Consider the following 25,619-nt stretch of genomic DNA (forward strand, 5'->3'; position numbering starts at 1 on the left):
CATTTTTCATACAAAAGCACTCTGATGGCAGTGTGACGACCGGACTGAGCTGATACGTAACAAGGATGTTTACAGTACTACGAATGAGATGGCTGGACCGTTTAAAAAACCTAACCATCCTTCTTGAACTGTAAAACGTGGATAAAACTGAAACATAACAAATCTGTTTTAGTCGTTTGTTATGAGGGCCCCTTGTTCTGAACCTATGCAAATACCTGTGAAATCAAAAGTATGCCTTGTAATAATCGATGGATGGGGCCACCGCACCGAGAAGAAAGGTAATGCAATTGAGGCTGCTGATTGCAAGTGGATGAAACTGCTCAGCAATAAATACTGCTCGTTTCTGCTATCTGCAAGCGGGATCGATGTAGGTCTGCCTGCCGATCAAATGGGCAACTCCATGGTGGGCCATCTAACAATTGGCGCCGGCCGTGTTGTTCCTCAGCCCCAGAAACAGATTGACGAACTGATAGCCACAAACAAGCTGGGGGAGTGTCTGGAGAAGACCGGCATTTATAAAGAAAGTGGGCGACTGCATTTGATCGGTCTTGTGTCCGATGGTGGCATACACTCACATATTGCGCATCTCTTTGCTTTAGTACATCTGCTTAAGGACACATTCGCTCAGATTTTTGTGCATTTTATTGCCGACGGAAGGGACACAGCGCCACAGAGCGCTATTCAGTACGTTCATTCACTTCAACGGGAAATAACTGGGCTAAATAATGTAAAGATAGCTAGTCTGGCGGGGAGATGGTACACCATGGACCGGGACAAAAATCACGAGCGAATCGAGGAGGCATATTTGAACATGACAAGCGGAAAAGCAATCAAAGAATCAATCGATTCATATCTAAATAAGCAGTATGATAAACATATTTATGACGAGAACATACCGCCTGTACTTTTAAATCAGAACGGTACCATTTCAAGGGGCGATGTCCTTCTATTCTTCAATTATCGTGCTGATCGGATGAAACAGATCGTTGAGCGATGCGCACGGAACAACAGTAGGCTGTACACCATGACACAGTACGATGAGAACTTTGGACATACCTTCATCGTGCGTAGGGAGAGCGTGTCTAACACGCTTGCTGAAGTGATCAGCAAATCGGGAGTTGAGCAGTCACACATCGCAGAAACAGAGAAATACGCACATGTAACATATTTTTTAAATGGTGGGAGAGAACGGCCATTTACGAATGAAAAACGGTTTCTTGTCAACTCACCGAAGGTGCCATCGTATCATCTTAAACCTGAAATGAGCATATATCAGGTTGTTGAGCAATGTTTTAAAGAAATGACGGCAAGTACACCGTTCATAGTTTTGAATTTTGCTAATCCTGATATGGTCGGACATACGGGAAACTTCCAGGCTACATGTGAGGCAGTCTTGTGTACTGATGAGTGTGTGGGACTGGTTTATGAGGGCTGTCTGGAGAATGGCTACATTCTGGTCGTGACAGCTGATCATGGAAACGCTGAAATTATGGTGGATGAAAGCGGAAATGTTGTTACGAAGCATACGAGTTCGAAGGTGCCGCTGATCGTCTGTACAGAGGTTGTTGGTCCAGCAAAAACTGAGTGGGGATTCGCAGGAACGGGCACGCTTTCAGATGTTGCCCCGACAGTTTTGCACTTGCTTGGATTAGAAGTGCCTAAGGAAATGACCGGAAAGAATCTCTGCGTGAAAAGTAACAAAAATAAAAATTAGCTCAATTTTTCAAAGCTTGTACGGTATTAACCAAGAATTACACAAATCATGAAAATTATCTTCGTCAGATTAGCTCTGAATAGAATTTCTACCCTGAGTGGCATAAGCAGCCACTTCTCCACAATTATGCGTGAATCATGATTTGTCAGACACTTAATGTTTTAGAAAACATTGCTCAGCATGAACAGATTTATAAAATTGCTGTAGCTCCAAATAAATCTCGTTATCTTCTTTAAAGTCTAATTTAATCGCCACAATTCATCGTTTTGATGTGAATATTTCGCTGAATATTAGCAGAAATATTTTTGGAGTAGACATGCCACGCGGTACGTCATATTATCATCAATAAACACTTATTACATCTTAATCGTGGTGTTAAATGTCGTGTTATCCACACGCAATCATCTTTTTAAAGGCAATGATTCCATACTTCAGAGATAAGCACGATCTGCTTGAATGTGGGAACCTTAGTAAACCATTTATGGCACGAAGCCAGTGATCAGAGTATCAAACAATAGTTCATTATTGCCTGGCCATGACAACATGTTAAAAGATATTTTAATAATATTTCACACGTTTATTCAGAATGCTCTGCCTAATAACATAGGGCTCGTTACGCTTGTATGGTGTTGACATCGAGCACTATTATGTTCGACTTTCCTTCGGTTTTATAAACACCCACCAATTTATTTGCCAACTCAAACATGTCATGGCGCAGGCTTATGACCAAAAACTGTCCCTCCTGTTCTTTTATCAAATTTGCCACCAAACTTACATTTCTGAAATCAAGTGCCGCGTCAATTTCATCCATAACATAGAACGGGGACGGGCTGTATTTGTGAAGCGCAAACACAAGAGCTAAACTGGCCAGCGTTTTTTCTCCCCCACTTAGCGAAGACACCTTGTTCCACGTTTTCTTTGGTGGCATGACCGAGAGAATGATCCCTTCGCTGAAGGGGTCCGTATAATCTACAAGCTCTAGCTCAGCATTTCCACCAAACGTTATGGTCTGGTAGATCTCTTTCAGGTGCTTGTTGATAGCAGCAAACCCGTTCATGAACCGCTCGTGTCTTTCGCTTTTTAGATCTGAGAACCGTTTAACCATCGCATTAAACGTATTCATGAATCTGTTGTATTCATTTTTTATGTTCTCATATTCAATCTTCTTGTTCTTGTACTCGTGCACCAACTCAAAATCTATTTTCTCGTTCTTCTCCAGCTTCTGTATCTTGAACTGAGTTTCACCCATCAAATTGTCTAATTCAGTATCATCTATTGTTTTATAGTCAACCGCACTGCTGTCGGTATTATCTACGTTCTCCTTGTTCACAACGGCATCGAATTCGTACCCCAATCGTTTGAACATTTTAAGTTCGTCCATATAATCGTTTCTCACCGACTTCTTCTTCATTTTTTCAAAATTCCTTTCCATCTTGTTCCTTATCTCAAGCTCCTTCTGCATTAATTCCTCTGTAACGTTCTTAAGATCATTAATTTGCTCGCACAACCTCTTTATCTCATCCTGTTCATTTTCATACACTGTTTCAAGCTCCATACATAGCTTTGTCTTGGAATCGTACTCTTTCCTGATATCATCCATGCTTTCAAGCTCTTTCATCTTCTTTCTTGCATCCTTCAGGGTGTTATCAATGTTTTCGAGCTTTTTCTGCGTGTCTGTGATAAGTATCCGGTTCAATTTCTCCTCTAAATCCTGATTTCTCTTTACGAATAGGTTTATCTGGTCAATAAGCAGCTGCTTATCACATGTCCGACCCTTAATTTCGTTTCCCTCGAGATTCTCAATTTCCTTGCGCAGGCATTTTATCTCATTCTTCAACTCTGACACCTTTCCCACCAATATATCCATTTCGACATTATCTTCTTTGAAAAGCACGTTTAGATCATCTGCCTTGCTCTTTCCCGTTGATTTGCAGTAAGAATCAATCATCCGTTTCATTTCTTGCTCCAAATCTTTAATACACTCATCCACACTACTCTGCCCGTACAGAATATTTCTCACTGCGCTTATTTGCTCTTCCTTTTCTTTAAGAAGGCTTAGCATATTCGATTTCGCGGCCTCAATCCTGAGTAGCTTCTTTTCGAGCTTTTCCGTATTAATTTGTGTGTTCATTGAACCAAAAACTTTCATCTTCGACATAATCCCGCTCTTCTCCACCAAATCACCCTGCAAACTCACTGTTCGGTGTCGCACCTTGCGATTGAATGCAACATTTGTCGCTTCATCAAGATTGTTGCATAGAATCGTATCTTTCAGCACAAACGAAAATGCTTTCCTGTATTTATCCTTGCAATCAATCAAATCAATGCAGTAAACAAAGTCTTTCTCCTTCTTAAACTGGTCATCCATCAGTTTGTCCATGACAAGGAATGATGTGCGCTTCAAACCACAAGCGTTAATTATTTTTATACACTTTTCTGCCGTTTCAACGCTGTTTACAACAATGTTGTTGAGTTTTCCCTTGGATGCTGCTGTTATCGCGATATCATATTTAGAATCAACCCGTCCCAAATCACCTAGCCGGCCGACAAATCCATCCACACTCTTTATTTTTGCTATTAACTCTGATTCCGTCTTCTTCGTTGTCCTCTGCTGTTTTGCTTCCCTCAATAGTTCTTTCTTTTTCTCCAAATCCTGCTCGGTCACAGAAAGGTCACTCTTGAGCACTCTTACATCAGTGCAAATGTTTCTGTCCAGGCCCCTCAAAATATTTAAGTTCTTCTCACATTCCATGATCTTGTCCCTCACTATTGTTTCGTCTCGCTTCACTTGATTAAGTCTTATACCGCTCTTTTTCTCGTTCAGATGGAGAATATCCTTCTCATGACACGCAATAAGAGCTTTAAGATCTTCAATTTTATCATTGTACTGGCAATTTTGTCGCAATTGGTAGAGTTCATCCTCTTTCGCTCGTAATCTCTCTTCAAAAACTCCAATTTCCTTCAAATTTTCGTTCTTTTCGCCCTGTATCGTTTTAATTTCAATTTTGTTCATTTTCTGGTTCCTTAAAGTGTCTTCATGCTCTTGCATAGCTGTTTTTTCTGTTTTAACCAGCATCTCATAATCTGTCTCTCTCCGTGAAATTTCCCTGTTGATCCTGCTAACCTCTTGTTTGCAAAGAAGGAAGTCTCTTTCCTTTCGTGACAGAGCATTCTTATGTTTCACCAATTCACCTTCAAGATTCTTTATTTGCTCCACATCATCTTTATTTTTCACTTTACCCAGTTCTTTCTCTAGCAACTCATTTTCTCGCACGAGCTTTTCTCTGTTTCGTCCATCTTTTAATTCCTCCAAATAGTTCAATTTTATCTTTTCTCTCAACCACTCAGCCCTCTGGTTCAAAAGCTGTTCGTTCGCTTCATTTTTTGTCTTCACGAAGTTAAACTCCTTTTCCTGAAATTTAAAAGAACTCTTCATCACGTCTTCTTTCTCTTTCAGACCTGACAGCTGCTGCTCCAAACTCACAATCTCCTCATAATACGTATTTGTACCGATTATGTCCTCCAAATACTCCAGTATGCCCACGTTTTTTTCATCTTTAGGCTTCATCATTGCTATAGCCTCTATCTCACCCTGTAATATGAGAAAACGATTATGATCCAAGTCAACGTTGTAGTGTTTCATTTTATCACGCACCTCTGCAACGCTTACCTCATTATCGTTTACATAATACAGCGATCTGCCCTTTATAAGCTCCCTTTTCACCGAAAATTGACCGTCATCAGCTGCAAATTTTATCTCCACATAGCAGCTATCCTTACCCTTGTTGATCAAGCCTGCGTTTATCTTATGTCTCATTTTCTTTGCGCTATATCCGAAGAGAAACAACACGGCATCGATTATGTTACTCTTGCCTGAACCATTCGATCCAACAACGGTTGTAAAGCTTGAAATGTTGTTTATTTTATGTCTGCCCTCGTACGATTTGAAGTTGAAAAGCGTTATATCGTTCATTCTTAGGTTATAACTGTTCTTTCTTTCTGATATACACTGTTCGTCTGCTTTATTTTTTGCTTTTATATCTTTCCTGTCCATGTCACCCTGCGTACATGAGGTATGACCAGCAATATGATTATCATGTGTATCTATCACACTCTCAGTAATATGCTCTGCTCTGTTTTCTCCTCCATCTGTACATCTGCTTTTCTCCTGTTCCAATACCGTTTCTATCGAGCTGAGTTCAACCATTTCCTTCTCAAGCTTTTTTTGTTCCTTTTTGTTTATCTTTATGCCCTGCTCTTCCGTATTGCTGATCTCTTTTTTCGGCTTTCTTTCTCTTTTCGAAGATTTTTCTACTTTGTCATCTTTTTTATCGTTTTGTGCCCTCGCATTCCGTCTTCGCTCTTGCCTGCCCATCTTTTCCATTTTTTTTCTTTTCATCGCCATCCCAAGGGTGAATTTATTCCGAATAATAACAGAACAGAACCACACCGGCCTGTTCAAATACGAACCTGGTCAATCACCGTATCAGCTGCAGATGTGTTTGAAAGTTTATGACTCAGTATTTATAGTGGTGCGCTTCGGAATTCACAGCAAGGAGCAAGAGGTAAATAAGTTTGAATGCTTTGTTCGTTTGTTAGGCAGACTGCAGCTTGAATACCTCACAACATTCAAAATTTGCTCTGTATCAAAGACGGAACAAAGCTCACTTTTCTAGTTATAGATGTCGAAATGAAGAATGTATCAAATTTTTATTTTCATTGTAATATCAATCAAGTTCGGACTTTGATCCTGTAATATTTTTACATTTCGTTTATTTTGCCGTGAACTAGAGGCTGTGCAAGCTACGGCAGATGAGAGTGCGCCAGAGAAACATATTTGATACATGTTAGGTAAAATATGCAGTACTAGTAATTAAATATATGGTTAATGAAGAGGAATCCGTTTGTATACAGTATTTAATCGCTATTACCTTTATTTGTTATCCTTTCTCTCTAATTGACGTGTTTACACAATTTCGCATCTATAAAATTAACCTATAGGACTAAACTGCCATGGTACAAGTTTTATGGATAATACTTCACTAGACAGATTGGTATAACACCATATTTTTGCTTCATCTAGTTATAAACTAAGAATATAGCGATACATTGAAGCACTCATTTTTAATGTCTTCCAAATCATCATGGTTACATTGTTTTTAATCATTGAATGGGCACCATTTAGCTTGATTCTCTTGGACCAAGTAATACTCGATTATCTGATTGCAAAATTATTTTTGTTGCCTAAGGTGTAGACATTAATTAATACCACACACATTACTTAATATTTACCAAATATAATTCTCCTGGTGTGTTAACGTTTTCTTGGTTTTTAAACACGTTGAATACGCAGTATAATTGAACATTCGTTGGTTCAAGTAAATAATATAGCATGTATTTAGAGATATTAAAGAGCTTCATTACTATATCTCAAGGCTGGCACTATGGTAGTGCTGAACAATTAAAACCCTTATCCGATGTGAACACATTATTAATAACTAGATATTTAATCAAACGAGCTTCATTTAATATTGTCATTTTCTTTTATAGGTTCATTATTTTTTATGAACTCTAACAGCATACCTCGAATCTTTTCCCCTAGCTCTCTGAAATCACCCTTTATCCCGTTCCCTAGCTCATTGAAACAAAACATGGCCAGATAGTGACCCGTGACCGGCTTATTTTGGATCTGATCCCATTTTGTGTCAATATTTTCCATATTAAATTGCAACTCATCAGGTCCTTCTTTAACGTATGCCACATCAAGAAAGCCCAAATTGACATAAAATGAAAAAGAAATGTGCATCATGGGATCATTAGGATTTAAATGAAGCGCAAAAATTGGTTTTGTAAGGTTGTAACGCTTAATTAACCTGCTAGTGCTCTCAAAAATCAATGACTTGGCAAATCCTCTATTACGATAATCAGGAGACACATAAATGGTGTACAGCTCTAATACATCATATTTTGTATATTTTTTGTAGTAAAAGTTGTGTATAATTTGTATGTTTGCGATAAGTCTCTCCTTAGGTGATTTCTGTGCAGAATCGCGTGTACTTTCATGGTGCACATTCGAATTATTTTCTGATTCACTCTTCTCATTTTTATCTTTGCCATCTTCCTCTTTTATCCGGTAATAGGCTATATCGTACATGTTGTTGTAAAATGTAACCTTCTCCAAATTAAGTCGCTCGTTATTAAAGTACCGCTTAACCTCGTTAAAACTGAAACATGTCTGCGAGGTGTGTGCAAACGAGTTGTTATCTCTGAACAATTCTACAAGAATCGGTAAAAGCATAGAAAAGGGCACGGCATTTTTCATTATTTTAGAATTGTCCCCTTTAAGTAGGTGAACATGGACTTGATGAATGGGCAAGTTAAATTATTTGATCCAGAATAAATGACGTGAATGGATGAAGAGTATAAAATGATAGATATAAGCTATTAGTATGTGGTAAGGATCGGTTACACAGTATTTAAGTAAAAAGGACTTTTAATCTTGCAGGAATACCGTAAAGGAAAGAAAGGACAATGAGAATGAATTTGTTACATTCTCCTTGGGTCCAAGAAAATGGTTGAATGAACATCATTTCAAGTACCAATAACCATAAAATAGTCCTATAAAAAACCATTTGCACCAAATAGCCGTGGAAAATTTTCTGCTAAAAAATGAACTCTTCTACCAAAAATATATCATTGGCATGATTATTACACGTATTAATAGTGTTATTTAGCATAGCAGCTCCATACAAACCGAACATATTGCGTATAATCGCTACTTCGAGAGGTACAGGTATGTTTGGATCAGGAATAATAGGTTCCATTTTTTAACAGAAATAGCGTTGTCGATTTACTAACACTTTTGTGGGAAGTATCGTTTGTATTTGGATGTGATATGAGAGGTATACAAGTTTTAAGACCTTATGTGTCACTTTAAATGTTGTTTCTCGATTTACATATCTACTGCAAATCTGAATATACATGATTGACCGTGCCTTGACTAATCATGACCTGTAGCATTCGAAAAGAATTTGTTACCAACCAAGCAACGCGAAAAAGCACATGAATATTACCCGTGTACAAAACAAAATAAACGATATTTAATGTTTTTGGAGATGCTGGGTTAACTCCTTTCTGCTCGGGAATCTCTTTTCACAAAACGAGCAAAATAAAAAGTGATGCGGCTCAACAAAAGTGCTCGTACCAGCCATGCTATTCACCTCACGTTTTTCAACTTTAGAAACTTCTTCGTCGTGGTCTTTCTTCGGTTTCCTTCTTTTTTTGCGTTCATTATTTATCTGTGAACGTGCTTCAGTAGCTACGTCTACCTCTAATCCCATCTCCTTGCACATGTTCCTATGTTTGTTTCCATTCATATGTTCAACATATTTTGTCTTTTGCTGGTATTCCTTTTTACATATCGTGCATTTGTACGCTTTTTCTTTCTTAGTTTTCGGCTTTTTTGCCACTTTATATTCTGTTTTGACGTAATGTGTTTTGGGCATCAGTATTGCCATTTCTTTCCGTTTCAAGTATTGGACGAGTTGCTTGTATTTCCTGCAGAACCTGCCGTAAATTTCTCTTATGTTATTTTCATCAACAATAATTCTGTTCGCTTCCAGATTGGAAAGACATTCTCCAGTCCTTTTGTAGAAGTCCTCGTCAAAATAGCTGTCGTCCACATAAATACTTTCCTTTCTTTTGAGGACCTCGTAAGCTTCGAGTATCTTTCGTGTCATGTCACTATTATTTTTGTCTATTGTTGATTTGTAGCGGAACAATTGCTTTCTGTATGCCCGCTTAATTGCCGAATATTTATCGCTTTCAGTAACTCGCAAAATTGAGCAAGGTGTCTCTTCTTTACAAAACAGCAATTTTACCAGAAATTGGTAAATAACATACAACAAATAGCTGAATCTGCTCCAAAAATTTATTAGAAAAGTTTTTATCATTGGGGATAAAAGTCAACATAAAAATAAAAAATTGAATAGAAATGAGCATTTTCGTATTGAGAACGATCATAATTTGTTTCAATACACAGTTACCATATCTATTTACCGAGAATAATGTCCAGCTAGATCCATAACACGGTTATAATCACGACACGTTTAACAACAGGATCGAGCACCAACATCAGTTATAAATGCTTGGAGGCAAAATAAATCATTTATGTACAAATTAATAGTTTTTAATGATTTTTTTGCTCATTGCTTCTTGCTACGGCAAGCAATCGACATAGTACCTGATTACAGAACATAGCTTGTTAATTGTTCAACCTGTGTGAGTGTTGGGATGAAAAAAATTCCTTCTCATAAACATGTGTCATAATAACAGTTTATGCAGGCCAACCCATAGCATTACCTGTTAATACGCGTATCAAACATTTACTGTTGAGTTAAGCAGTTCGGGGTTAGTAACGGCTTGTCCATAATTTTTATTCGTCTAACATACTTCGTCATTCAAAACACACTATGTGTATCAGAATTGTTAACAATTTCATATACTTGCACCATGGTATACTCAATTATCTTCGGGTATCAATCAATACAGGATACTATCAATAATTACATAAAAAATGACCAACATTTCAGGCTTTCTATGGCACTTGAAATAAATACATGGAAAAAATGTGCTAAAGGTACCACAATTTATCTTTGATGGCCATTTTTTGGTTTTCATTTCTTTATCATTGAATTGTATCTCGTAAGATTGCATAGCACATGTAATGCTGTATGCACAGGAGAACTAGGAGTAGTTCGAACGGGAACATTTGGTTAGATAATAACTTAGTTTTGCATTCAAAGTCTGTTAAAGTTATTCCCAACTGATTCGAGTGTAACGAACAATTGAATGCCGATAAAGCGAGGATGTGTTCACGAAAAGGTAGTGCTTCCTTTTGATAAATATTATTGATAGATGGTCTGCACGCAGATTATTGAATGCTTGAGCTGTGCCATAACCATGGGAGTTAAACCACTTAAATTTCTCACCCCTATGACAAGTCTGCGCAACCAATATCTGGTAAGAAAAACCATGTTGGAAATGCTTTCTGACCGTGGATATCCAATAAAAGAATATCAAATGAAGGATTATGACGAGTTTGTGAATAAATATCCAAGTTGCGTGAAGGACACTTCCAATCTGCGCATTATAGTTCAGAAAGATAAGGAAATGCTTTTCGTATTTTTTTCGGATGAAGAAAAGATGTCTCTAAAGAACGTGAAAATCCTTGTAGAAAACATAGAAAAACAAAACATAAAAAATTTGATTGTTGTATTGCGAGAGGGAATAAGCCCTGCTGCGAGCAAATTTGCGCTTGAATGTCCGGTGAATATCACAATTTTTAAGGAGAAAGAACTACTTTTCAATGTTACCAAACATAGCTTGGTATTTAAGCACAGGATTATCACCTTGGAGGAAAAAGAAAAGTTACTAGAAGAGAAGAAAATTAAGGAGGAGCAGATGCCAAAGATTCTAGTAACCGACCCAGTAGCAAAATACTTAGGTGCGAAGAAGGGTGATGTGTTGGAGATAGAGAGAGAAAGCGAAACCGCGGGTTTTGCGTTGTATTGGAGAAGAGCCATGTAAATGTTACGAGGATATACAATAAAGAAGGATTAATTTACAGCTGTTTGAAACTGTGGTAGGCGTACTAAGTATGTTCTTAAACATTATCATATACTGATTTGCTGCGGACGGCGGAAGTTTAGCAGTTTCTGCCATGTGGTATTCAAAATAGATGTAATAATACGGTGCAAAAGTTCTTTGATCCTCTATAACAGAGAAAAAGAGCAGGTATTATGTGAACCAGATAGATGAGTTTTTAGTTATAAAATATGTTGGTTAATCAAGTGATACTTCATTAATAAGAACAGCTTTCTCAAGGTTTGGATGGTCTAAGACTGGAAATAATACAAACCAATTATTAAGTCCATTTCATACGTCAAAATATTATCTAAACCATTGGTTTTAGTTTTATGTGCAAATGTGCTTTCTAATCGTAAATATATGCGAAAAAATCTTTGATATAAGTAGTAATGATAGATATCATGTTAAGTTCATCATAAAAGAAGAAACCGTTGCCTCATATTAATGTATCTATTTTGAATGTCATACAGGGGTTGCATCAGGGGACTTCATTGGTGGCAGAGTATTTGAGATGACATTGTGTATTTCACAAAAATATTGGGAACGACCCATTTCTTGAAACTTGTTATCTAGACCAATTATCTGAATTGCTGGCCGCATCATATTTAGGTAGTGTGGTAAATTTATTCAAATAAGATGCCTCTAAATGGGTGTATACCCTATAACAGTGGAGTTTACGACCGAAAGCGCATGATGGTCTGTGCCAGGTAATACCAAACCGAAAAAGCAAGTTTATTCAAAGTTTAAATCCTCTTTATATGTTATAACTTGGCTTGAATGGTGAATTTCTGTTCCAGGCCGACGGCTCACAATGGTAAGGGTAGCAGGATCAATTACCACCAATTCTTTATTTGAAACAAACGCAAAATATTTAAGAGAGGGAAAGTTTATACGTTTTGCAAGTAAATCAATGAACCTACCGAGTTCTACGCCCTCTATACGTTCCCATCTTGGATCTATTAAGTTTTCTTCGCGTTCGATCAGCAATTCCCGAGGCTCAACTTTTTTGATGCTTGGCAGGATGCTGTCAGCTAAAAACCAAACAAAACGTATTTTGAGCACCTCAATATTAGACAGCGCAAAACCAGCAAGGTGCAAACCGAAGAACACGTTCGCATCAATGGTCAAAATTTTTATCTTCTTGAGCGAACCGGCAAGCATCCAGTTGTCTTTCATATGATTAGATCCGAAACCATTCGCATCTACGAACGGGTTGGAGATATCCAAGAGTTTGAGACTATCGGGTAAATTTTGGAAAATTTCTGTTGAAAAATCTTTTGCGTAAACTCTGAGAATCTGCAACTTCGGCAACGTTTTGAAAAGTTGAAAGTTTTCCTTTGTGACCGCAACCGATTGTATTTCCATCTTCTTGATGTTCTTGTTAGCAGGATTTTGCAGGATTCTCTTAAGAATCAAATTCGCTACAAAATCGGGAACGACACTTGGCACTACATGACCAGATGTTCCCATATCCACTGTATAATTGACCAATGGATGCGGGAGGCATTCAAAGTTATTCGTGTGTATAAAACGCAATCCGGTGCTTGCACTGTATCCCACAATATCTCCACAATCTCTGAGCGGACATTCATTTACAAATTGCAGATGTTCGATGTCGCGGAATTTCACTGCTAATGATTGCAATATACATAAATCACTACAAATATTGTGCCAACACAGGTAACGAACACGTGGTATGCCTTTAAATTTGATGTTGTTTCTTGCATGTATAGAAGCATGTATTTTTATACTATCAAAGCTATCCACGGACCTAATATCAATTGTACCGCTAAATTCAATGAGTGCCAATTCTTTACATGCATTGTTTAAGATAATAAGTGAAGAATTGTCCATAAAAACTCCCTTCAGTTCAACACGTTCATAGCGATTGGGAAGTGTTACAATTCCATGGAACCTGACATCACAGAGGGTGACCGAAGATAATTTCTGGGTAGAACGTTCTATAGGTGAAATCATTACCAACATATTCTCATTCAAGCGCAATTCTGTGCCAAGAAAACGTCTCAAATCGAACAAACCACACGACTCCGATATTGTTACGTACGTACATTCTTCATGAAACACTACTTTTGATTCAGGTGAAAGATAAACACGAATGAACGCTACTATTCGCATATCTGCTGTAATTTCTAACGTTCCTTTCATTTTTGCACCACTAATTTCCAGCAGTCTGCCGTTATGTTCAGCTTTATTTTTTAGTTTCAGGTACGAAAATGGTGAACCTTCCAAGAGCACTTCGGTAGATCCGAAGGCACCGTTTAGTTTCACCGTGGTACTTGTGTTTTTTACTGTGATGTTTTCACATGTTTCATCGATCGAAACGAACGAATTGTTATAAAATATGCACTTCGATATCTTGCAAATTTTGGAAGTGCTCGACAACGAAATACTTTGGTAAAAAACTGACTCTAAATATGATATTGCGAGTACATTGTCTGGAATATTGCTAGATTTGTCAATATCAGCCTGCATAAAATCAGCACTTGTAATGGTAATATGCTTTGGTAATGACCTCATGAACTCGACAGAACAGAATTTACACGCAACACTCTTTACAGCTTTTATTCTATCAAAAATCTCAGGATTAATCTCTTGCTTTAAATTGTCGATTTTCAAAAGAACATCGTTTATACTTTCGTGGTTTAAAAAAGAACATGCCAAGATAAATTTCAGTTCGTTCACTAATGTTTGATCACCATGATGTGTGTTGCTCTCTGGTATATTTTCTATGTTGCCGATTATGTGAATTTCTACGCTTAGCGATGATCTGGCCATGTTATCTTGGAACTTGTTTTGCAGTAGTTCCATATTTCTTACCAAAAATGAGCTATTCATGGACAACCGATGGAACAAAAATCCTATCGATAGTTTTTTCAGATCCACTTTCAAGTGGATAGGATCTGAGAGGACTGTATCTCCGTATGCATGAGCCTCGTTGTTGCAACTATCTCTTAAAGTAAGCGCAAGACTGGTGTTTACAGCTTTACGGAACATGATCATGGTATCATTGTCACCGAAGATGAATGATGCGAGATTTTTAACGTGTGGGTCGCTGATGTGCTTCATACTTTGTTTACACAGCACTTTGGGACTGCACACTAAATGTAAATCGTGTTGGAGAAAAACACATATCGCATAGGTAAGCCAACGTATTTTATCTTGATGCGGAAAGACATACTTGAAAATTGAACATATTTCATCGGTTGTAAATTTTGGAGAGATTTGTTCTGACAGCTTCATAAGTTTTTTGAATAGCCGTTGTTTGAACGGTACATAGATGATCTTATATTCGATATTCTTATTCTTATTGATTATGGTGTGATAGGACTGGTATTCTATCTGTCTTACTCCAAAATATCGACTAAGATAGTGCAAGTTATGACCAGTGACATCCATTTCACCTCTCGATCGTCTTTTTGAGATGCTTTTTTGTGTGCCATCTGAAAATGAGTAAAACGGCTGTCTATTTGAAAGAACTTCTAAGAAATTGGCCAAACCCGTATCATTCAGATCATCAACAATCATATAATCATCGAAGAACAGACCGAAATCGGTTTCAAAAAGCAGGATATACTTAATGGCAGTCTCAACATAGCTGTATAAGTCTGGAAGCATCGGTCTCAATAAATTACCAACATTTCTACTCTGCCAATTAATCTTATTGGTACAATGCTCATTTACCGTAAACGTGTATCGTAATCAATTCAATTACGATTGATCATGGCGGAAAGCGGCTGCAATCATGTTAGCTTACGCTAGAGTAAAAATATCTTTGCACAGATATACACGGCTTAACGATCATCAGGGATGCCCTTGTTTATTTCATTCTAATAGCACAGAGTAAAGATTTTGGTAAAGGGAGGCCAATGTCAAAGATGAAATGAATACAACTTTTCAATTATTACAACACGTTTACTACTATGCTGTTTGTGGCGGATATATGTCAATTATAGACGGTGCTTGATCCTTCTGCATTTAGATTGAATGTGCTTGTTTTACGCGTTAGTTTAATTTAATCATTTTCCGAAAAAAGATAGTTGGTTTTATAAGGCATAGGAATTAATTGACATGGCATTGATTAAAAATTGATGGGATAAACGAGTTAGTGGGTTGATGTTGTAGTACTAAGTGAATAAACGCGACGTGAAAAAGTGGAGATTGAATACGCGAGCCCTTTCAAATCTTCTTTTTTATATGGCCATTCTTGCTTATTGATGCTTAGCAGTTGGTACTTGGAGTATACCTATAATGCGTCTCACATGATATTAACTAAACGGTATCTACCCAGATATCACGTATACCAAGGCATAATTTAACACGATAGAGTTGTATGTACCACTATTTGAATTTAATTTACATTGCCTGTTCTTTTTACTGGCGATAATTTTGTTGTTAATTGAAAATGGACAGGCAGCCATCAAACCAAAAGGCTGTTAAGTGCAAATTATGAAAATTTCATTTGATTGCGTGCAAATTTTAATATTCTGCTCTGGTAATTCATTTATTAAATTCTGTTATTGAAGCCATGGTCTTCCGCGTACTATGCATGTATCTTCGTGCATAGGAACCCCACCGCATCCAAAAATCTTTTGCATTTTACCTGATGCCGGATTTGATCATCCTATCCAACAAAATGCAGAACAGAACATCTCATGAACCCGAACCCTATGACAAATTTACTCGTGATAGCAACCGATATGCTTCACAGCATCGTAGGTCTGAGCAATAAGATAATATTAAGCCGATTATTGGTAAGTTTCTAAAAATGTTCACGTCCAGAGAGCTATTACAATACGTTCTACAGCGTTGTTCATGGCGTTTGTAAAATTACCAATTTATTACTTTTTCAAAAATTGCATTTTTGTTAAAATAGCAAATTCGTGGTGGTTCGCAAAACCTTTTGGTTTTGCAGCTGCTCATTCATGCCAGAGAATCTTAAAGTGGTACAGGTACCTCGCGCTATCATTTTCAAAACGATACAAATAATTATATATTGGATAATCAGCTATAAGTAATAAAATTATTATTCTCTCATACCAACATTAAACAAGATTTTCTCATAAAACCATAATAGGCGTAAAGAATATAAATCCTGGCTTGTAAAAACCATGAAGCCCATCATAAATTAATAATGGTTATGCTAGTCCTTTTTTATTAAAGGAGCTTTTTACTCTACGGTTGACATTCAAATTAATATTTTTGCAATTGATAAAGATCTTAATAGCATGCTAACCGCTTAAGTTGTTCATTTCTATTCCATGTTCGCGGTATGTAATTAACGGATAAGCATTTCGTATAATTTACATCCTTTGTCCCTTTCTAATTCACGAATCGCTATTTTATGATTGCTGATAAGAATTCGTCTTTACAAATCATTCAATAATTGAAACAAAACTAAAATTGCTACCCTTCTTTATTTAAGTTTATGCCAAATTTTTGTACCTGCCTGTCACATTATTATCGCGTATGTTCATTGCACAGAAGCACTGAAGATCGCATTTGCACATGATTCTAGGTTTTAATTGCTCCAAAAAACACATGCAGCATAAAACACCCAATATCATCAATCCTTGTCATCTTTTTAATTAATTTTTTTTTACTCATTAAAGAATTTTCTCAACCCCTCGATGCTTCCTGTGATCATTATAATTTTTTCGTCTCTTATTCTTGTATTTTCCATTCTTAGAAGAAAGTCTGTTGGTACGTACAGAAGTAGCGGCTCAAATTTGGACGTTTACTACGGACTGAAAGAAAACGCAAACATTACTATCAGGACGAAGACGCTGCTGGAAGCAGCCATCGCAAACCTCAAGCAACGCGAGGATAACTACTCGAAGAAGTACATCATACAACAAATGTACAACCAGAGGCTGTTGAGTCCCAGGATATGGGACAACTTAAGGACACTAATCAAGGACCTAGAGTACGAACAGCTTGTTATTGAAGCCGAAGCAGAATTACTTAAGCCGGGATGGAACATTTTCAGTGATGCTAACAAAATGCTCCCTCACCAGAAGAAGAGAGAAGAAAAAATGGACAAGGAAAACAGGACCAAGGAAAACTCCTTCTTATTAAAGAAGAAAGAGACGCTAGAAAATCAATTAATGACGAAACTAACGGCATTACAGTCAAAATAAATATGTTTCTGTTGAAGTGAGACAGGGTCTTCTATACTTAAGAATAGCTTTCAAGTCATTTTTAATTTTTACGTTGTAGTTTTTATAGCAGTTTTGCGTTCATTTTGTCGATTTTTTCCTGTAGGATTTTTATTTTATCGGAAAGTTTCTTGATAATGAAATCCAATTCCTCAATACGTGCTTTACATAAATCAGCATCTGTGGTGTGCAGAGAAAAAAACAACGAACTCTTACTTCTTTTATCCAAGGCCTCTTCCAAATTTAAATTCACATCGTCATTTCTCTTTTCCATGGGATACAATTTAATTTGAAGATCAGAAATGATGGTGAACACCTTTAATTCAACTGATTATACACAGAGTTGGGAAGAAAAACAAGCTTAGTTTGTGTTCAAATTATTCTTTTAGATCAAACAAAAGAACATTCGCCAATAAAATGTGTTGTCTAGAATTCAGATTGTGTAAACGAGCAATTCACTACATTTTCATCCACGGAAATAATAAAGCATCGATTGTTTTTAATAATACGAATTTGGAAAACTTTCGCCTCTAACGTGTCATCATAAACGCTCTAGCACGTTTTAATACAAAATTTTATTCAACAAAAATGATGATGGCTAGAGCTGCTCATTTTTTAAACGAATGAAAAAATGCCCTTTGATGTTCCAAGCAGAAAAAATGGCTGGTGTTGCTCATTTTGATAGCGATTTGTCGAAGAATTCCACGTTAATAGTTTCTTCACCCAACGGATTACTCTCAATAATCAAGCACAATAAAATCGAGCACATTAAGTTCGATATCGAACAAAAAAACGTAGTAATATATCCGGATGGTGATGAACTGTTCACGACCTCCGACGAAGAGCAGGGCTTGCGCGTATGGGATTTAGAATCAAAGAAGATTGTTTTCAGCTATCCCAGAGACAGCTTAAAACACCATATCTACATGCAACACAATAACATAGCAGCCCTAACGAGTCTGGGAATAAAATTCTATGATTTGAGAATGAGGTACTCGTATAATTTTTACGAAAATAAAAATATCACCCAACTGGACTACAACAATGGCCTGTATTTTGCTGTGGATTATAATGTTTTCGCGTACCAGAACAACGATAGAGTTCCAATATACAGCTCAGAAACGAGAATCAAGGATTTACACGATGGAGTTGTCCTTACTACCGACCATTTGTATTTTATTGACGAACAGGTATCCAAGAGTCATTGTGCTGACCGGATAGCGCCTTTGCATCATGAATTTAAAGGACAAAAAATACTTGCAAGCACGGTGGAAAACAATCTTGTTAATTGGATTGGTTATAACCATCAGTTTAAAGAAAGATTCAAGCAATTGGATAGAATCGACCAAGCAATAAGTAACGAGGATGTTTTTTACATCTTTGGCAATAAAGAATTGTACAACGTTAGTTTTGATATGTAGATGGTGGCACGATTTAAACATAAAGTTGTTTTAAAGATAGAAAATACCTACCATTGGAACAAAACATACCTAAATTTTATCAAATTAATTTTGTTTAGCATACTTCCACACGCTAAGCACATCATAGGGCACACCTAAACAAGGTTGAAAGGTCTGGGCTAATCGTTGAAGGTAGCATTTTTTAACTCCTGTGCATCGCTGTTAGTATACCAATTAAGTACGTTTTTCATCATGAATAATCGGAAACAACATCAACAACGGTTTATTTACCACATAATCCCTGTTTTCATCACATACTCGAATTGTAGTTCACGAATGAGTTGTCCAGTTATGCTATTACTTCGTAAACTACCAGCCTCGCAATGTTTGATTAAAGATTGCGCTATACACCTACGTACTTCTATCATGCCATCTAACTTTTTGATATCTTTCTCCTGAGCTCCTCAACCTCATTCATCAGCTCAAATATCATTCTTTTGCTTTCTATTTTATTTTCAATCAGCTTCGTCCTCACTTCCTCTCTAAAGGTATCATTCTCAAAAAATTTAATTTCGCTATCCAACTCGAAACATCTGAACTTCGATCCGGATGATCCTTCCAGTACCACCCCAACAACATCTTTTCCCAAATGATATTCGATAACCTTATCGCTAATTATAAACAGCTCTCTCTTATTTTTGAAGATGATGTTCTGCCCGCCGTACGATTCTATAACCTTTACTATTTTCTTGTTTCCCACATCCAAAATGTAAATGCTGTCATCGGTCAAAAAGGCTATCACCGGCAGGTATTTGTTTATACACATGTCTACAACAACAAGACTTTCCAGATCGATGATCTCCTCCGGCAAATCGCCTTTTAACGTGTAAAATTTGTTCTCTGCACTTAGAATGAATACCACACCGTTAAAGAGCTGTAATTCCTTGATTGTAAAGTCGATGTTGATTGCACGATCGCCAAAATACATTTTTCTATCCTCCCAGAACAGATAGTCATTAGAACATGATTTGAGGCCCTTAATAGTTGCGGGCACACGTTTGATTACTTGGAAATTTGTATCGCTTTTCATCAATACCAAGTGATCGTTCGCGACTAAAAAAATTGGAGAGCTGAGCGAAATGAAGCGTATGTCGTAGTAAAGCGGAATGATGCTATCCGTTACTTTATACAGTGTTCCATGCGAATATCCGTATAATATACTGTCAGCATCGATAAAAACATCTTCCATTGCCATGCTGGTGTCAATTGCATAAACATTGCTATATGTTGAACTGTTTGAGGTGTGGAAAAGCAGTTTTTGTCCTTTATCTATCTGAACGAAGAAATGCATAGGGTAAGAATTTCAAGTTTTGTAAAATTTTGATGTCTTTTTTATTTTTAATTCACAATTGCTGCAAAAGTGCTAAGAAAAAACCTTCACTGTCGCTTTGCACTTCATGCCATTGAAGGACTAAAACCTTTACACCATACTCCTATGCTCAGTTTTAACGAGTGACAGTTTTCCACATCAAAGGGTCCTTTATTCATCACGCTATGGTTTTATTTATAGGATGCTCCAAATAAATTAGCTTATTTGTTACCTCAGTTTTGCCTCACTACCATATCATGCCACTCCACTGGCAAGTTTCAGCATAAGTAGTATAATGCAATCAAGTCTTCGTATTTAAATATAGACTGGAGTATTGTGATAAATGGCACGTTCATTCCGCATCTGTACACATACCGCTCCGCCATACTTTTCTACCAAATATTTTTCTTCTAATTTGCTGTAACACCAATAAGCCGTACAGGGACACGGTTCTTTTCGTTTATGGCGTTCTTTGCGTGTCACTAAGTTGGTTGATTTTCCTTACCCATGATGCTCGTTCTTGGGATCGAAAGCAGTGCGAACAAACTTGGAATAGGGCTGATAAAGGATGATAAGATAGTGTTTAACAAGCGGGTAACACACTTCACGCCCGCAGGCACAGGATTTATACCGTCCGAAACCGCAGCGCACCATGCACGAAACATATTGCCCCTTCTTGAGGAGTGTATCGAGGCCACAGGTATAAGGTTGTCCGCTCTGGACCTCATAGCCTACACAAAAGGACCGGGAATGGCGGGTCCCTTGCAGGTGGGCGCTATTGTGGCACGAACATTGGCATTGTATCTTGATAAGCCGATTGTACCGGTAAACCACTGTGTAGCTCACATCGAAATGGGAATAAAAATTACCAAGGCCAAAAATCCTATCATTCTGTACGCTAGCGGAGGAAATACGCAGGTAATAGCATTTTCCGGAAAATACAAAATATTTGGCGAGACTTTAGACATAGCCGTTGGGAACTGCCTGGATAGATTTGCAAGACTTGCCAGAATATGTAACGATCCATCTCCTGGAAGAAACATTGAGTTGCTTGCGCAGTCATCACACGAGTATCTGTACCTGCCGTACACTGTGAAGGGAATGGACGTATCCTTAACAGGTATTCTTTCATACATTTCCTCAAAGTATGACCTTAATAATGAAGAAACTGTGCAGGCGCTGTGTTATTCTCTACAGGAAACGATTTTTTCTGCGCTAGTGGAGGTTACGGAAAGGGCTATGGCGCTTACCAATTCAAATGAAATAATGATTGTGGGTGGTGTAGGATGCAACGAAAGGCTGCAAGCGATGATGAAAGCCATGGCGAGGGAACGGGGAGCGATGCTTTACGCGATGGATGACAATTACTGTGTTGATAATGGTGCTATGATAGCCCATACAGGAATGTTGATGCACGAAAGCAATCAGATTTTTACGCTAGAGCAGTGCGATGTTGTGCAACGTTTTAGGACTGATACGGTGTCTGTCACGTGGAAAGAATGAAGTATTATTAAACAGGTGAGTTATGGCTAAATTAATGTAAAAGATAGATTTTTAGCGTTCATTCAGGTGCTCTCCGCCATATTTTTATCAAAAAGAGTTGTTGAATGCTGCTTCATCCTGAGACAGCCAAAAACAGTCAATTTGCTTAAAATTAAATGAGAACAGTCGTACTACTTTTGAGGTGGAGAGCACTTCATTATTCTTCTTAAAGAAGAATATTTTATTGAGGAATATTCGAAGATTGTGATATAAATACCTGCAACAACAAATTTAACACAGAAACAAGGAGATATAAAACAGCGATGTTGGTGTTGGGCTTGTTAAGAGTTTTCTAAAAATATAATGCATTAAACAGAACCTGAGAAGAGGATCGCAAAAACTCAATGGGATCAATAAATGTATTTTTAGTAAAAAACAGTGAGCAACAAAATTTAAATGAAAATGCCCATAGTTCCACCCGTTCTCACGCACATGACACTGTTGCTTGTACATTTTTGTTATTTTTTTGGTGCCGGTCAATTCGTACTGGAGTTGGGCTGACAATGAACAGGCAGATTAAATTTTTTATCTGATATACGGTTGGCATCCGAGGTACAGCATTTATCAAGTGCCGATCCTGCTGGTCGGTTTTACCAATATAATATCCTGTCGTACTGTTTGTAGTTAATTAAAAAGTAGCTACTCTGTCACCAAATGGCAACGGATAATGTTTCATTTTCCAATCAAAATAATACCTTGTGCCATGTTATGGTCGGCAATATCCTTCTATACCTTAACCAAGGACAGATTCTCTTTGTGTATAATTTTTCATAACATATCGAGCCCTGATTGCCTCTAGTAAATGGTCCAAACTGTTTTGAATGGCGTATTTGCATACCAAACAAGAGAAAGTGAAGAAATTCAGGCAGAATATTATGTGGAAAACATAATTATGTGGGATGTGCTTAAAGAACTGGATGAAAACTTACATTTTGTGGTAGACACAAAGAACAACGTGTGCATGTTTGATTACGTAACAAAAGACGAAAAGAGAAATATTAAGGGAAAGTGCTATCTGGTGTACAAAACAGGTGCTAATTACAACTTTTACAGCCTGATAGAGACCAAGGATGATTACGGAACGTTTATGCTGATCAACAAAAGAAAGTACCAGCTGATTGAGGTCAGCAACAATCAGGAAATACGAGTTATAGAGAACTGCGAAAGTTTCGAGACACAATTTACAGAAAGTTGTCAAGTGTCGCAGAGCGACAACACCTTGTCAAATATTTCAATCTTTTCGCGAAATTCTGAATTGATCTGTAATTCCGTAGTATACAACGAAAATAACCTGAGCTACTACCATAGCCAAATACTCCGATATAAAAATTACGATCTTAAATGGAAAATTTGCAAAGATGAATCGCTGGAAACAATTATTCAAAAATATGTAAATACGTTCAAGTTTAACAATCATACTCGAATAAACCATTTTTTAATGACGACAAAGAACGAGGAAAGGCATTATTGTAGTGTTTTATCGAACAGAAGCGGTCTTATCGTGGTTGTGAGTATGGCAGAGTATTATCTAAACGGTGATTATATGAGTGTCATATTGTACAACAAGTTTAACCAAGGTAAAACATATGTGTGCGAGCGACTGCTCGATACAAAGCTGTTGCAACCATGTAATATTGCCATGAAAGTATCAACCTGTTCGTTTTCATTATCAACTGAATCCTTTCTACCAAAAATTGACCTAAACTACAACTTCGTACTAAAAATACTATCGTGTTTTCTGAACGAAAGACAAATGCTTTTCTATTCAAGTAACAAAGAGAAAGTGTATAAGACAATAGTGTTCTTTATTAAGATCATAAAACCGTTCAACTACAAGTTTTTCATATCTTCAAGACTGCCAAATGAATTCCAGGATATTCTGAACTCACCGTTTCCGTTTGTACTAGGTGCTGACGAGAGAACAAACATGGCTATTGTTCATGTAGATCTTGATAATTACGAGATGTTTAACTTCACCGGAGACGTCTTGCCATTTGAAAAAGAGCTCAGAAAAAAGTTTCGAATAGGTGCGCGCGAGAGCATGAGTATGAATTACCTGTCTATATTCAGGCATTACTTTACAATAATACATAATAACTTGGATATTGCACGCGAAACGTTAATTAACAAGAATCTAAAGGATTCTCATGGAATAAGGAATTTGATTCACAAGCCCGAGACGATCAAAACAGAGATTAAATACTTAAACGATACCTTTACCGAAAGCTTTATGGAGACAAGGATTTTTAAAGACTATATCAGCGGTCGAAAGGATAATTTGATGCTATATTATACAATACGTAGTCTATGTGATGAAGAAAACACTGATAATACGGCCTCGAACAGTTTCTTTTCGCGATCAAAATACATCTTAAACAATTGTGTTCTGATAAGCGGGCGAGACCCGTTTATCTACAAGATATTTCTTATGTTCTGCGAAAAAGAGCCAAAAAACATCATATATAATCTTTTGATACATCCCCAGATACTCGAGGGTATCGCTCCCGATATACTGGAACTGTATAGTTCAAACAAAAATTACAATGAGATTTGCTGGTTCATCGAATTGCTCAAGAGCAAGCACATCGAAATCACACCAGAGATGTTTAATTGTATTAATTACAGCGAGAATTGTGACAAAAGAGCCGACGACATGGTAGAGCTGCAGGACTATAAGATTTACGTCTTTGAAACGTGCAAATGCCATGAAATTTCACAAAATGTCAGAGAATACCTGCAGGCGTGTTTAACGACCGCAGATAAAACAATAACTGAGGATCGAGATGTTGATATGGACCTTCATTCTAATAAATGCCAGTACGATGAAAACAATCTGGCATCAAACGTAGCAGGTGAGCAGTACAATACGACATATACGTATGGAAATAATCCAATAAGGAGAAATAAACGTGTTTGCAGATGCAAAACCAACTTTAATGGCATTATAGTGAAGAAAAAAAATAATTTAGTCGGCATTTATGAGATATTTTCGCCAAAGGATCTATTCGTGTTTATAAAACGGAATCAACCGGTTAGCTTATTAGAGCTGGAACAGAATATTTTTTGGAATGTTATAACTTATTTCCTGATTTATGATTTGCCAATAAATTTTAAGAACACCAGCAACGAAGAATGTGAACTAATAATTGAGGAGAACAATGAAAAAAGATGTTTTAATTTACTGAAATTGCCACAAATAAAGTTTATTAATTAAAAAGTAATTAATATGAACCAAGCTGTTGAACAATGTTGTTTGAGATCCTTCAGTTGTTTTCTTCCATCCATTTCATCCTCCTAACTTCGCCGAAACACTTTTTGTCTTCCTCCAGTTCCAAGACAACCAACTGCTTTCTCTTTTCCTTTTCTTCTTCCTTCATTTTATAGTCCTGTATTTTACATTGTAACTCAAATCTTGTCGGATGCCACGATTTCTTACAGTTTATGTTTTTGGCCATGGGGTCGGGAGATAAGAACGATATTAAAAATATGAAGATTGTTGTTAATATGAGCTTATTAAGTGAAAATGTTTGAAACATTCTATAAATAATCGATAAAGCGTGTTTATTACATATTTTAAATGAGCCATCGACATATCTGTGTAATAAGAAAAATTAGTATGCATAGGTTTTATGCATGAAGTATTTTATTGTTTGTGGATATTAAGCGGTGCTGTGTATCATTTTATTCCATAATAGCACAGCATCTAGTGATGATGTGAACAACTGGTATTTTAGTGTTGGTGCGAGAAATAAAGTAATTCGCTGTTTAGA

The 25,619-nt window shown here is 37.1% G+C and overlaps 11 protein-coding genes across 11 annotated transcripts; 6 read left to right on the top strand and 5 right to left on the bottom strand.

Moving 5' to 3' along the window:
* The first annotated feature begins 7 nt into the window (after positions 1-7).
* Positions 8-1,762, top strand: VCUG_01467 (2,3-bisphosphoglycerate-independent phosphoglycerate mutase). Its single transcript, XM_008076287.1, has one exon. The coding sequence runs from the start codon at positions 182-184 to the stop codon at positions 1,712-1,714; it is 1,533 nt and encodes a 510-aa protein (XP_008074478.1). The 5' UTR covers positions 8-181; the 3' UTR covers positions 1,715-1,762.
* A 522-nt stretch (positions 1,763-2,284) lies between these two features.
* On the bottom strand, positions 2,285-6,119 carry VCUG_01468 (uncharacterized protein; the record flags this gene model as incomplete). The annotated part of the gene is made up of 1 exon (XM_008076297.1): positions 2,285-6,119. One exon carries the CDS (start codon positions 6,117-6,119, stop codon positions 2,328-2,330), a length of 3,792 nt encoding a protein of 1,263 aa, XP_008074488.1. The 3' UTR covers positions 2,285-2,327.
* A 1,103-nt stretch (positions 6,120-7,222) lies between these two features.
* On the bottom strand, positions 7,223-8,012 carry VCUG_01469 (uncharacterized protein; the record flags this gene model as incomplete). The annotated part of the gene is made up of 1 exon (XM_008076298.1): positions 7,223-8,012. The coding sequence occupies one exon, from the start codon at positions 8,010-8,012 to the stop codon at positions 7,236-7,238; it is 777 nt and encodes a 258-aa protein (XP_008074489.1). The 3' UTR covers positions 7,223-7,235.
* An 802-nt stretch (positions 8,013-8,814) lies between these two features.
* VCUG_01470 (uncharacterized protein) lies at positions 8,815-9,666 on the bottom strand (the record flags this gene model as incomplete). Its single annotated transcript, XM_008076299.1, has 1 exon — positions 8,815-9,666. The coding sequence occupies one exon, from the start codon at positions 9,664-9,666 to the stop codon at positions 8,815-8,817; it is 852 nt and encodes a 283-aa protein (XP_008074490.1).
* A 964-nt stretch (positions 9,667-10,630) lies between these two features.
* Positions 10,631-11,330, top strand: VCUG_01471 (uncharacterized protein; the record flags this gene model as incomplete). Its single annotated transcript, XM_008076300.1, has 1 exon — positions 10,631-11,330. The coding sequence occupies one exon, from the start codon at positions 10,631-10,633 to the stop codon at positions 11,300-11,302; it is 672 nt and encodes a 223-aa protein (XP_008074491.1). The 3' UTR covers positions 11,303-11,330.
* Positions 11,331-12,094: 764 nt separating this feature from the next.
* Positions 12,095-14,998, bottom strand: VCUG_01472 (uncharacterized protein; the record flags this gene model as incomplete). Its single annotated transcript, XM_008076301.1, has 1 exon — positions 12,095-14,998. The coding sequence occupies one exon, from the start codon at positions 14,996-14,998 to the stop codon at positions 12,095-12,097; it is 2,904 nt and encodes a 967-aa protein (XP_008074492.1).
* Positions 14,999-16,953: 1,955 nt separating this feature from the next.
* On the top strand, positions 16,954-17,520 carry VCUG_01473 (uncharacterized protein; the record flags this gene model as incomplete). The annotated part of the gene is made up of 1 exon (XM_008076302.1): positions 16,954-17,520. The coding sequence occupies exon 1, from the start codon at positions 17,011-17,013 to the stop codon at positions 17,518-17,520; it is 510 nt and encodes a 169-aa protein (XP_008074493.1). The 5' UTR covers positions 16,954-17,010.
* A 659-nt stretch (positions 17,521-18,179) lies between these two features.
* Positions 18,180-18,959, top strand: VCUG_01474 (uncharacterized protein; the record flags this gene model as incomplete). The annotated part of the gene is made up of 1 exon (XM_008076303.1): positions 18,180-18,959. The coding sequence occupies one exon, from the start codon at positions 18,180-18,182 to the stop codon at positions 18,957-18,959; it is 780 nt and encodes a 259-aa protein (XP_008074494.1).
* Positions 18,960-19,216: 257 nt separating this feature from the next.
* Positions 19,217-20,289, bottom strand: VCUG_01475 (uncharacterized protein; the record flags this gene model as incomplete). The annotated part of the gene is made up of 1 exon (XM_008076304.1): positions 19,217-20,289. The coding sequence occupies one exon, from the start codon at positions 20,287-20,289 to the stop codon at positions 19,372-19,374; it is 918 nt and encodes a 305-aa protein (XP_008074495.1). The 3' UTR covers positions 19,217-19,371.
* Positions 20,290-20,817: 528 nt separating this feature from the next.
* Positions 20,818-21,937, top strand: VCUG_01476 (glycoprotease/Kae1 family metallohydrolase; the record flags this gene model as incomplete). Its single annotated transcript, XM_008076305.1, has 1 exon — positions 20,818-21,937. One exon carries the CDS (start codon positions 20,818-20,820, stop codon positions 21,808-21,810), a length of 993 nt encoding a protein of 330 aa, XP_008074496.1. The 3' UTR covers positions 21,811-21,937.
* Positions 21,938-22,649: 712 nt separating this feature from the next.
* Positions 22,650-25,063, top strand: VCUG_01477 (uncharacterized protein; the record flags this gene model as incomplete). The annotated part of the gene is made up of 1 exon (XM_008076306.1): positions 22,650-25,063. A coding segment is annotated over one exon (2,414 nt), but the record flags the coding sequence as incomplete, so codon positions are not given.
* Between the last annotated feature and the right edge of the window lie 556 nt (positions 25,064-25,619).

This window comes from Vavraia culicis (assembly GCF_000192795.1).
Source record: "Vavraia culicis subsp. floridensis unplaced genomic scaffold supercont1.23, whole genome shotgun sequence".
Taxonomy (NCBI): domain Eukaryota; kingdom Fungi; phylum Microsporidia; family Pleistophoridae; genus Vavraia; species Vavraia culicis.

What these genes read in the sequence shown, in the direction of transcription:
- VCUG_01467 (XM_008076287.1), top strand. Translation starts at nt 182, where the DNA reads ATGAGGGCCCCTTGTTCTGAACCTATGCAAATACCTGTGAAATCAAAA.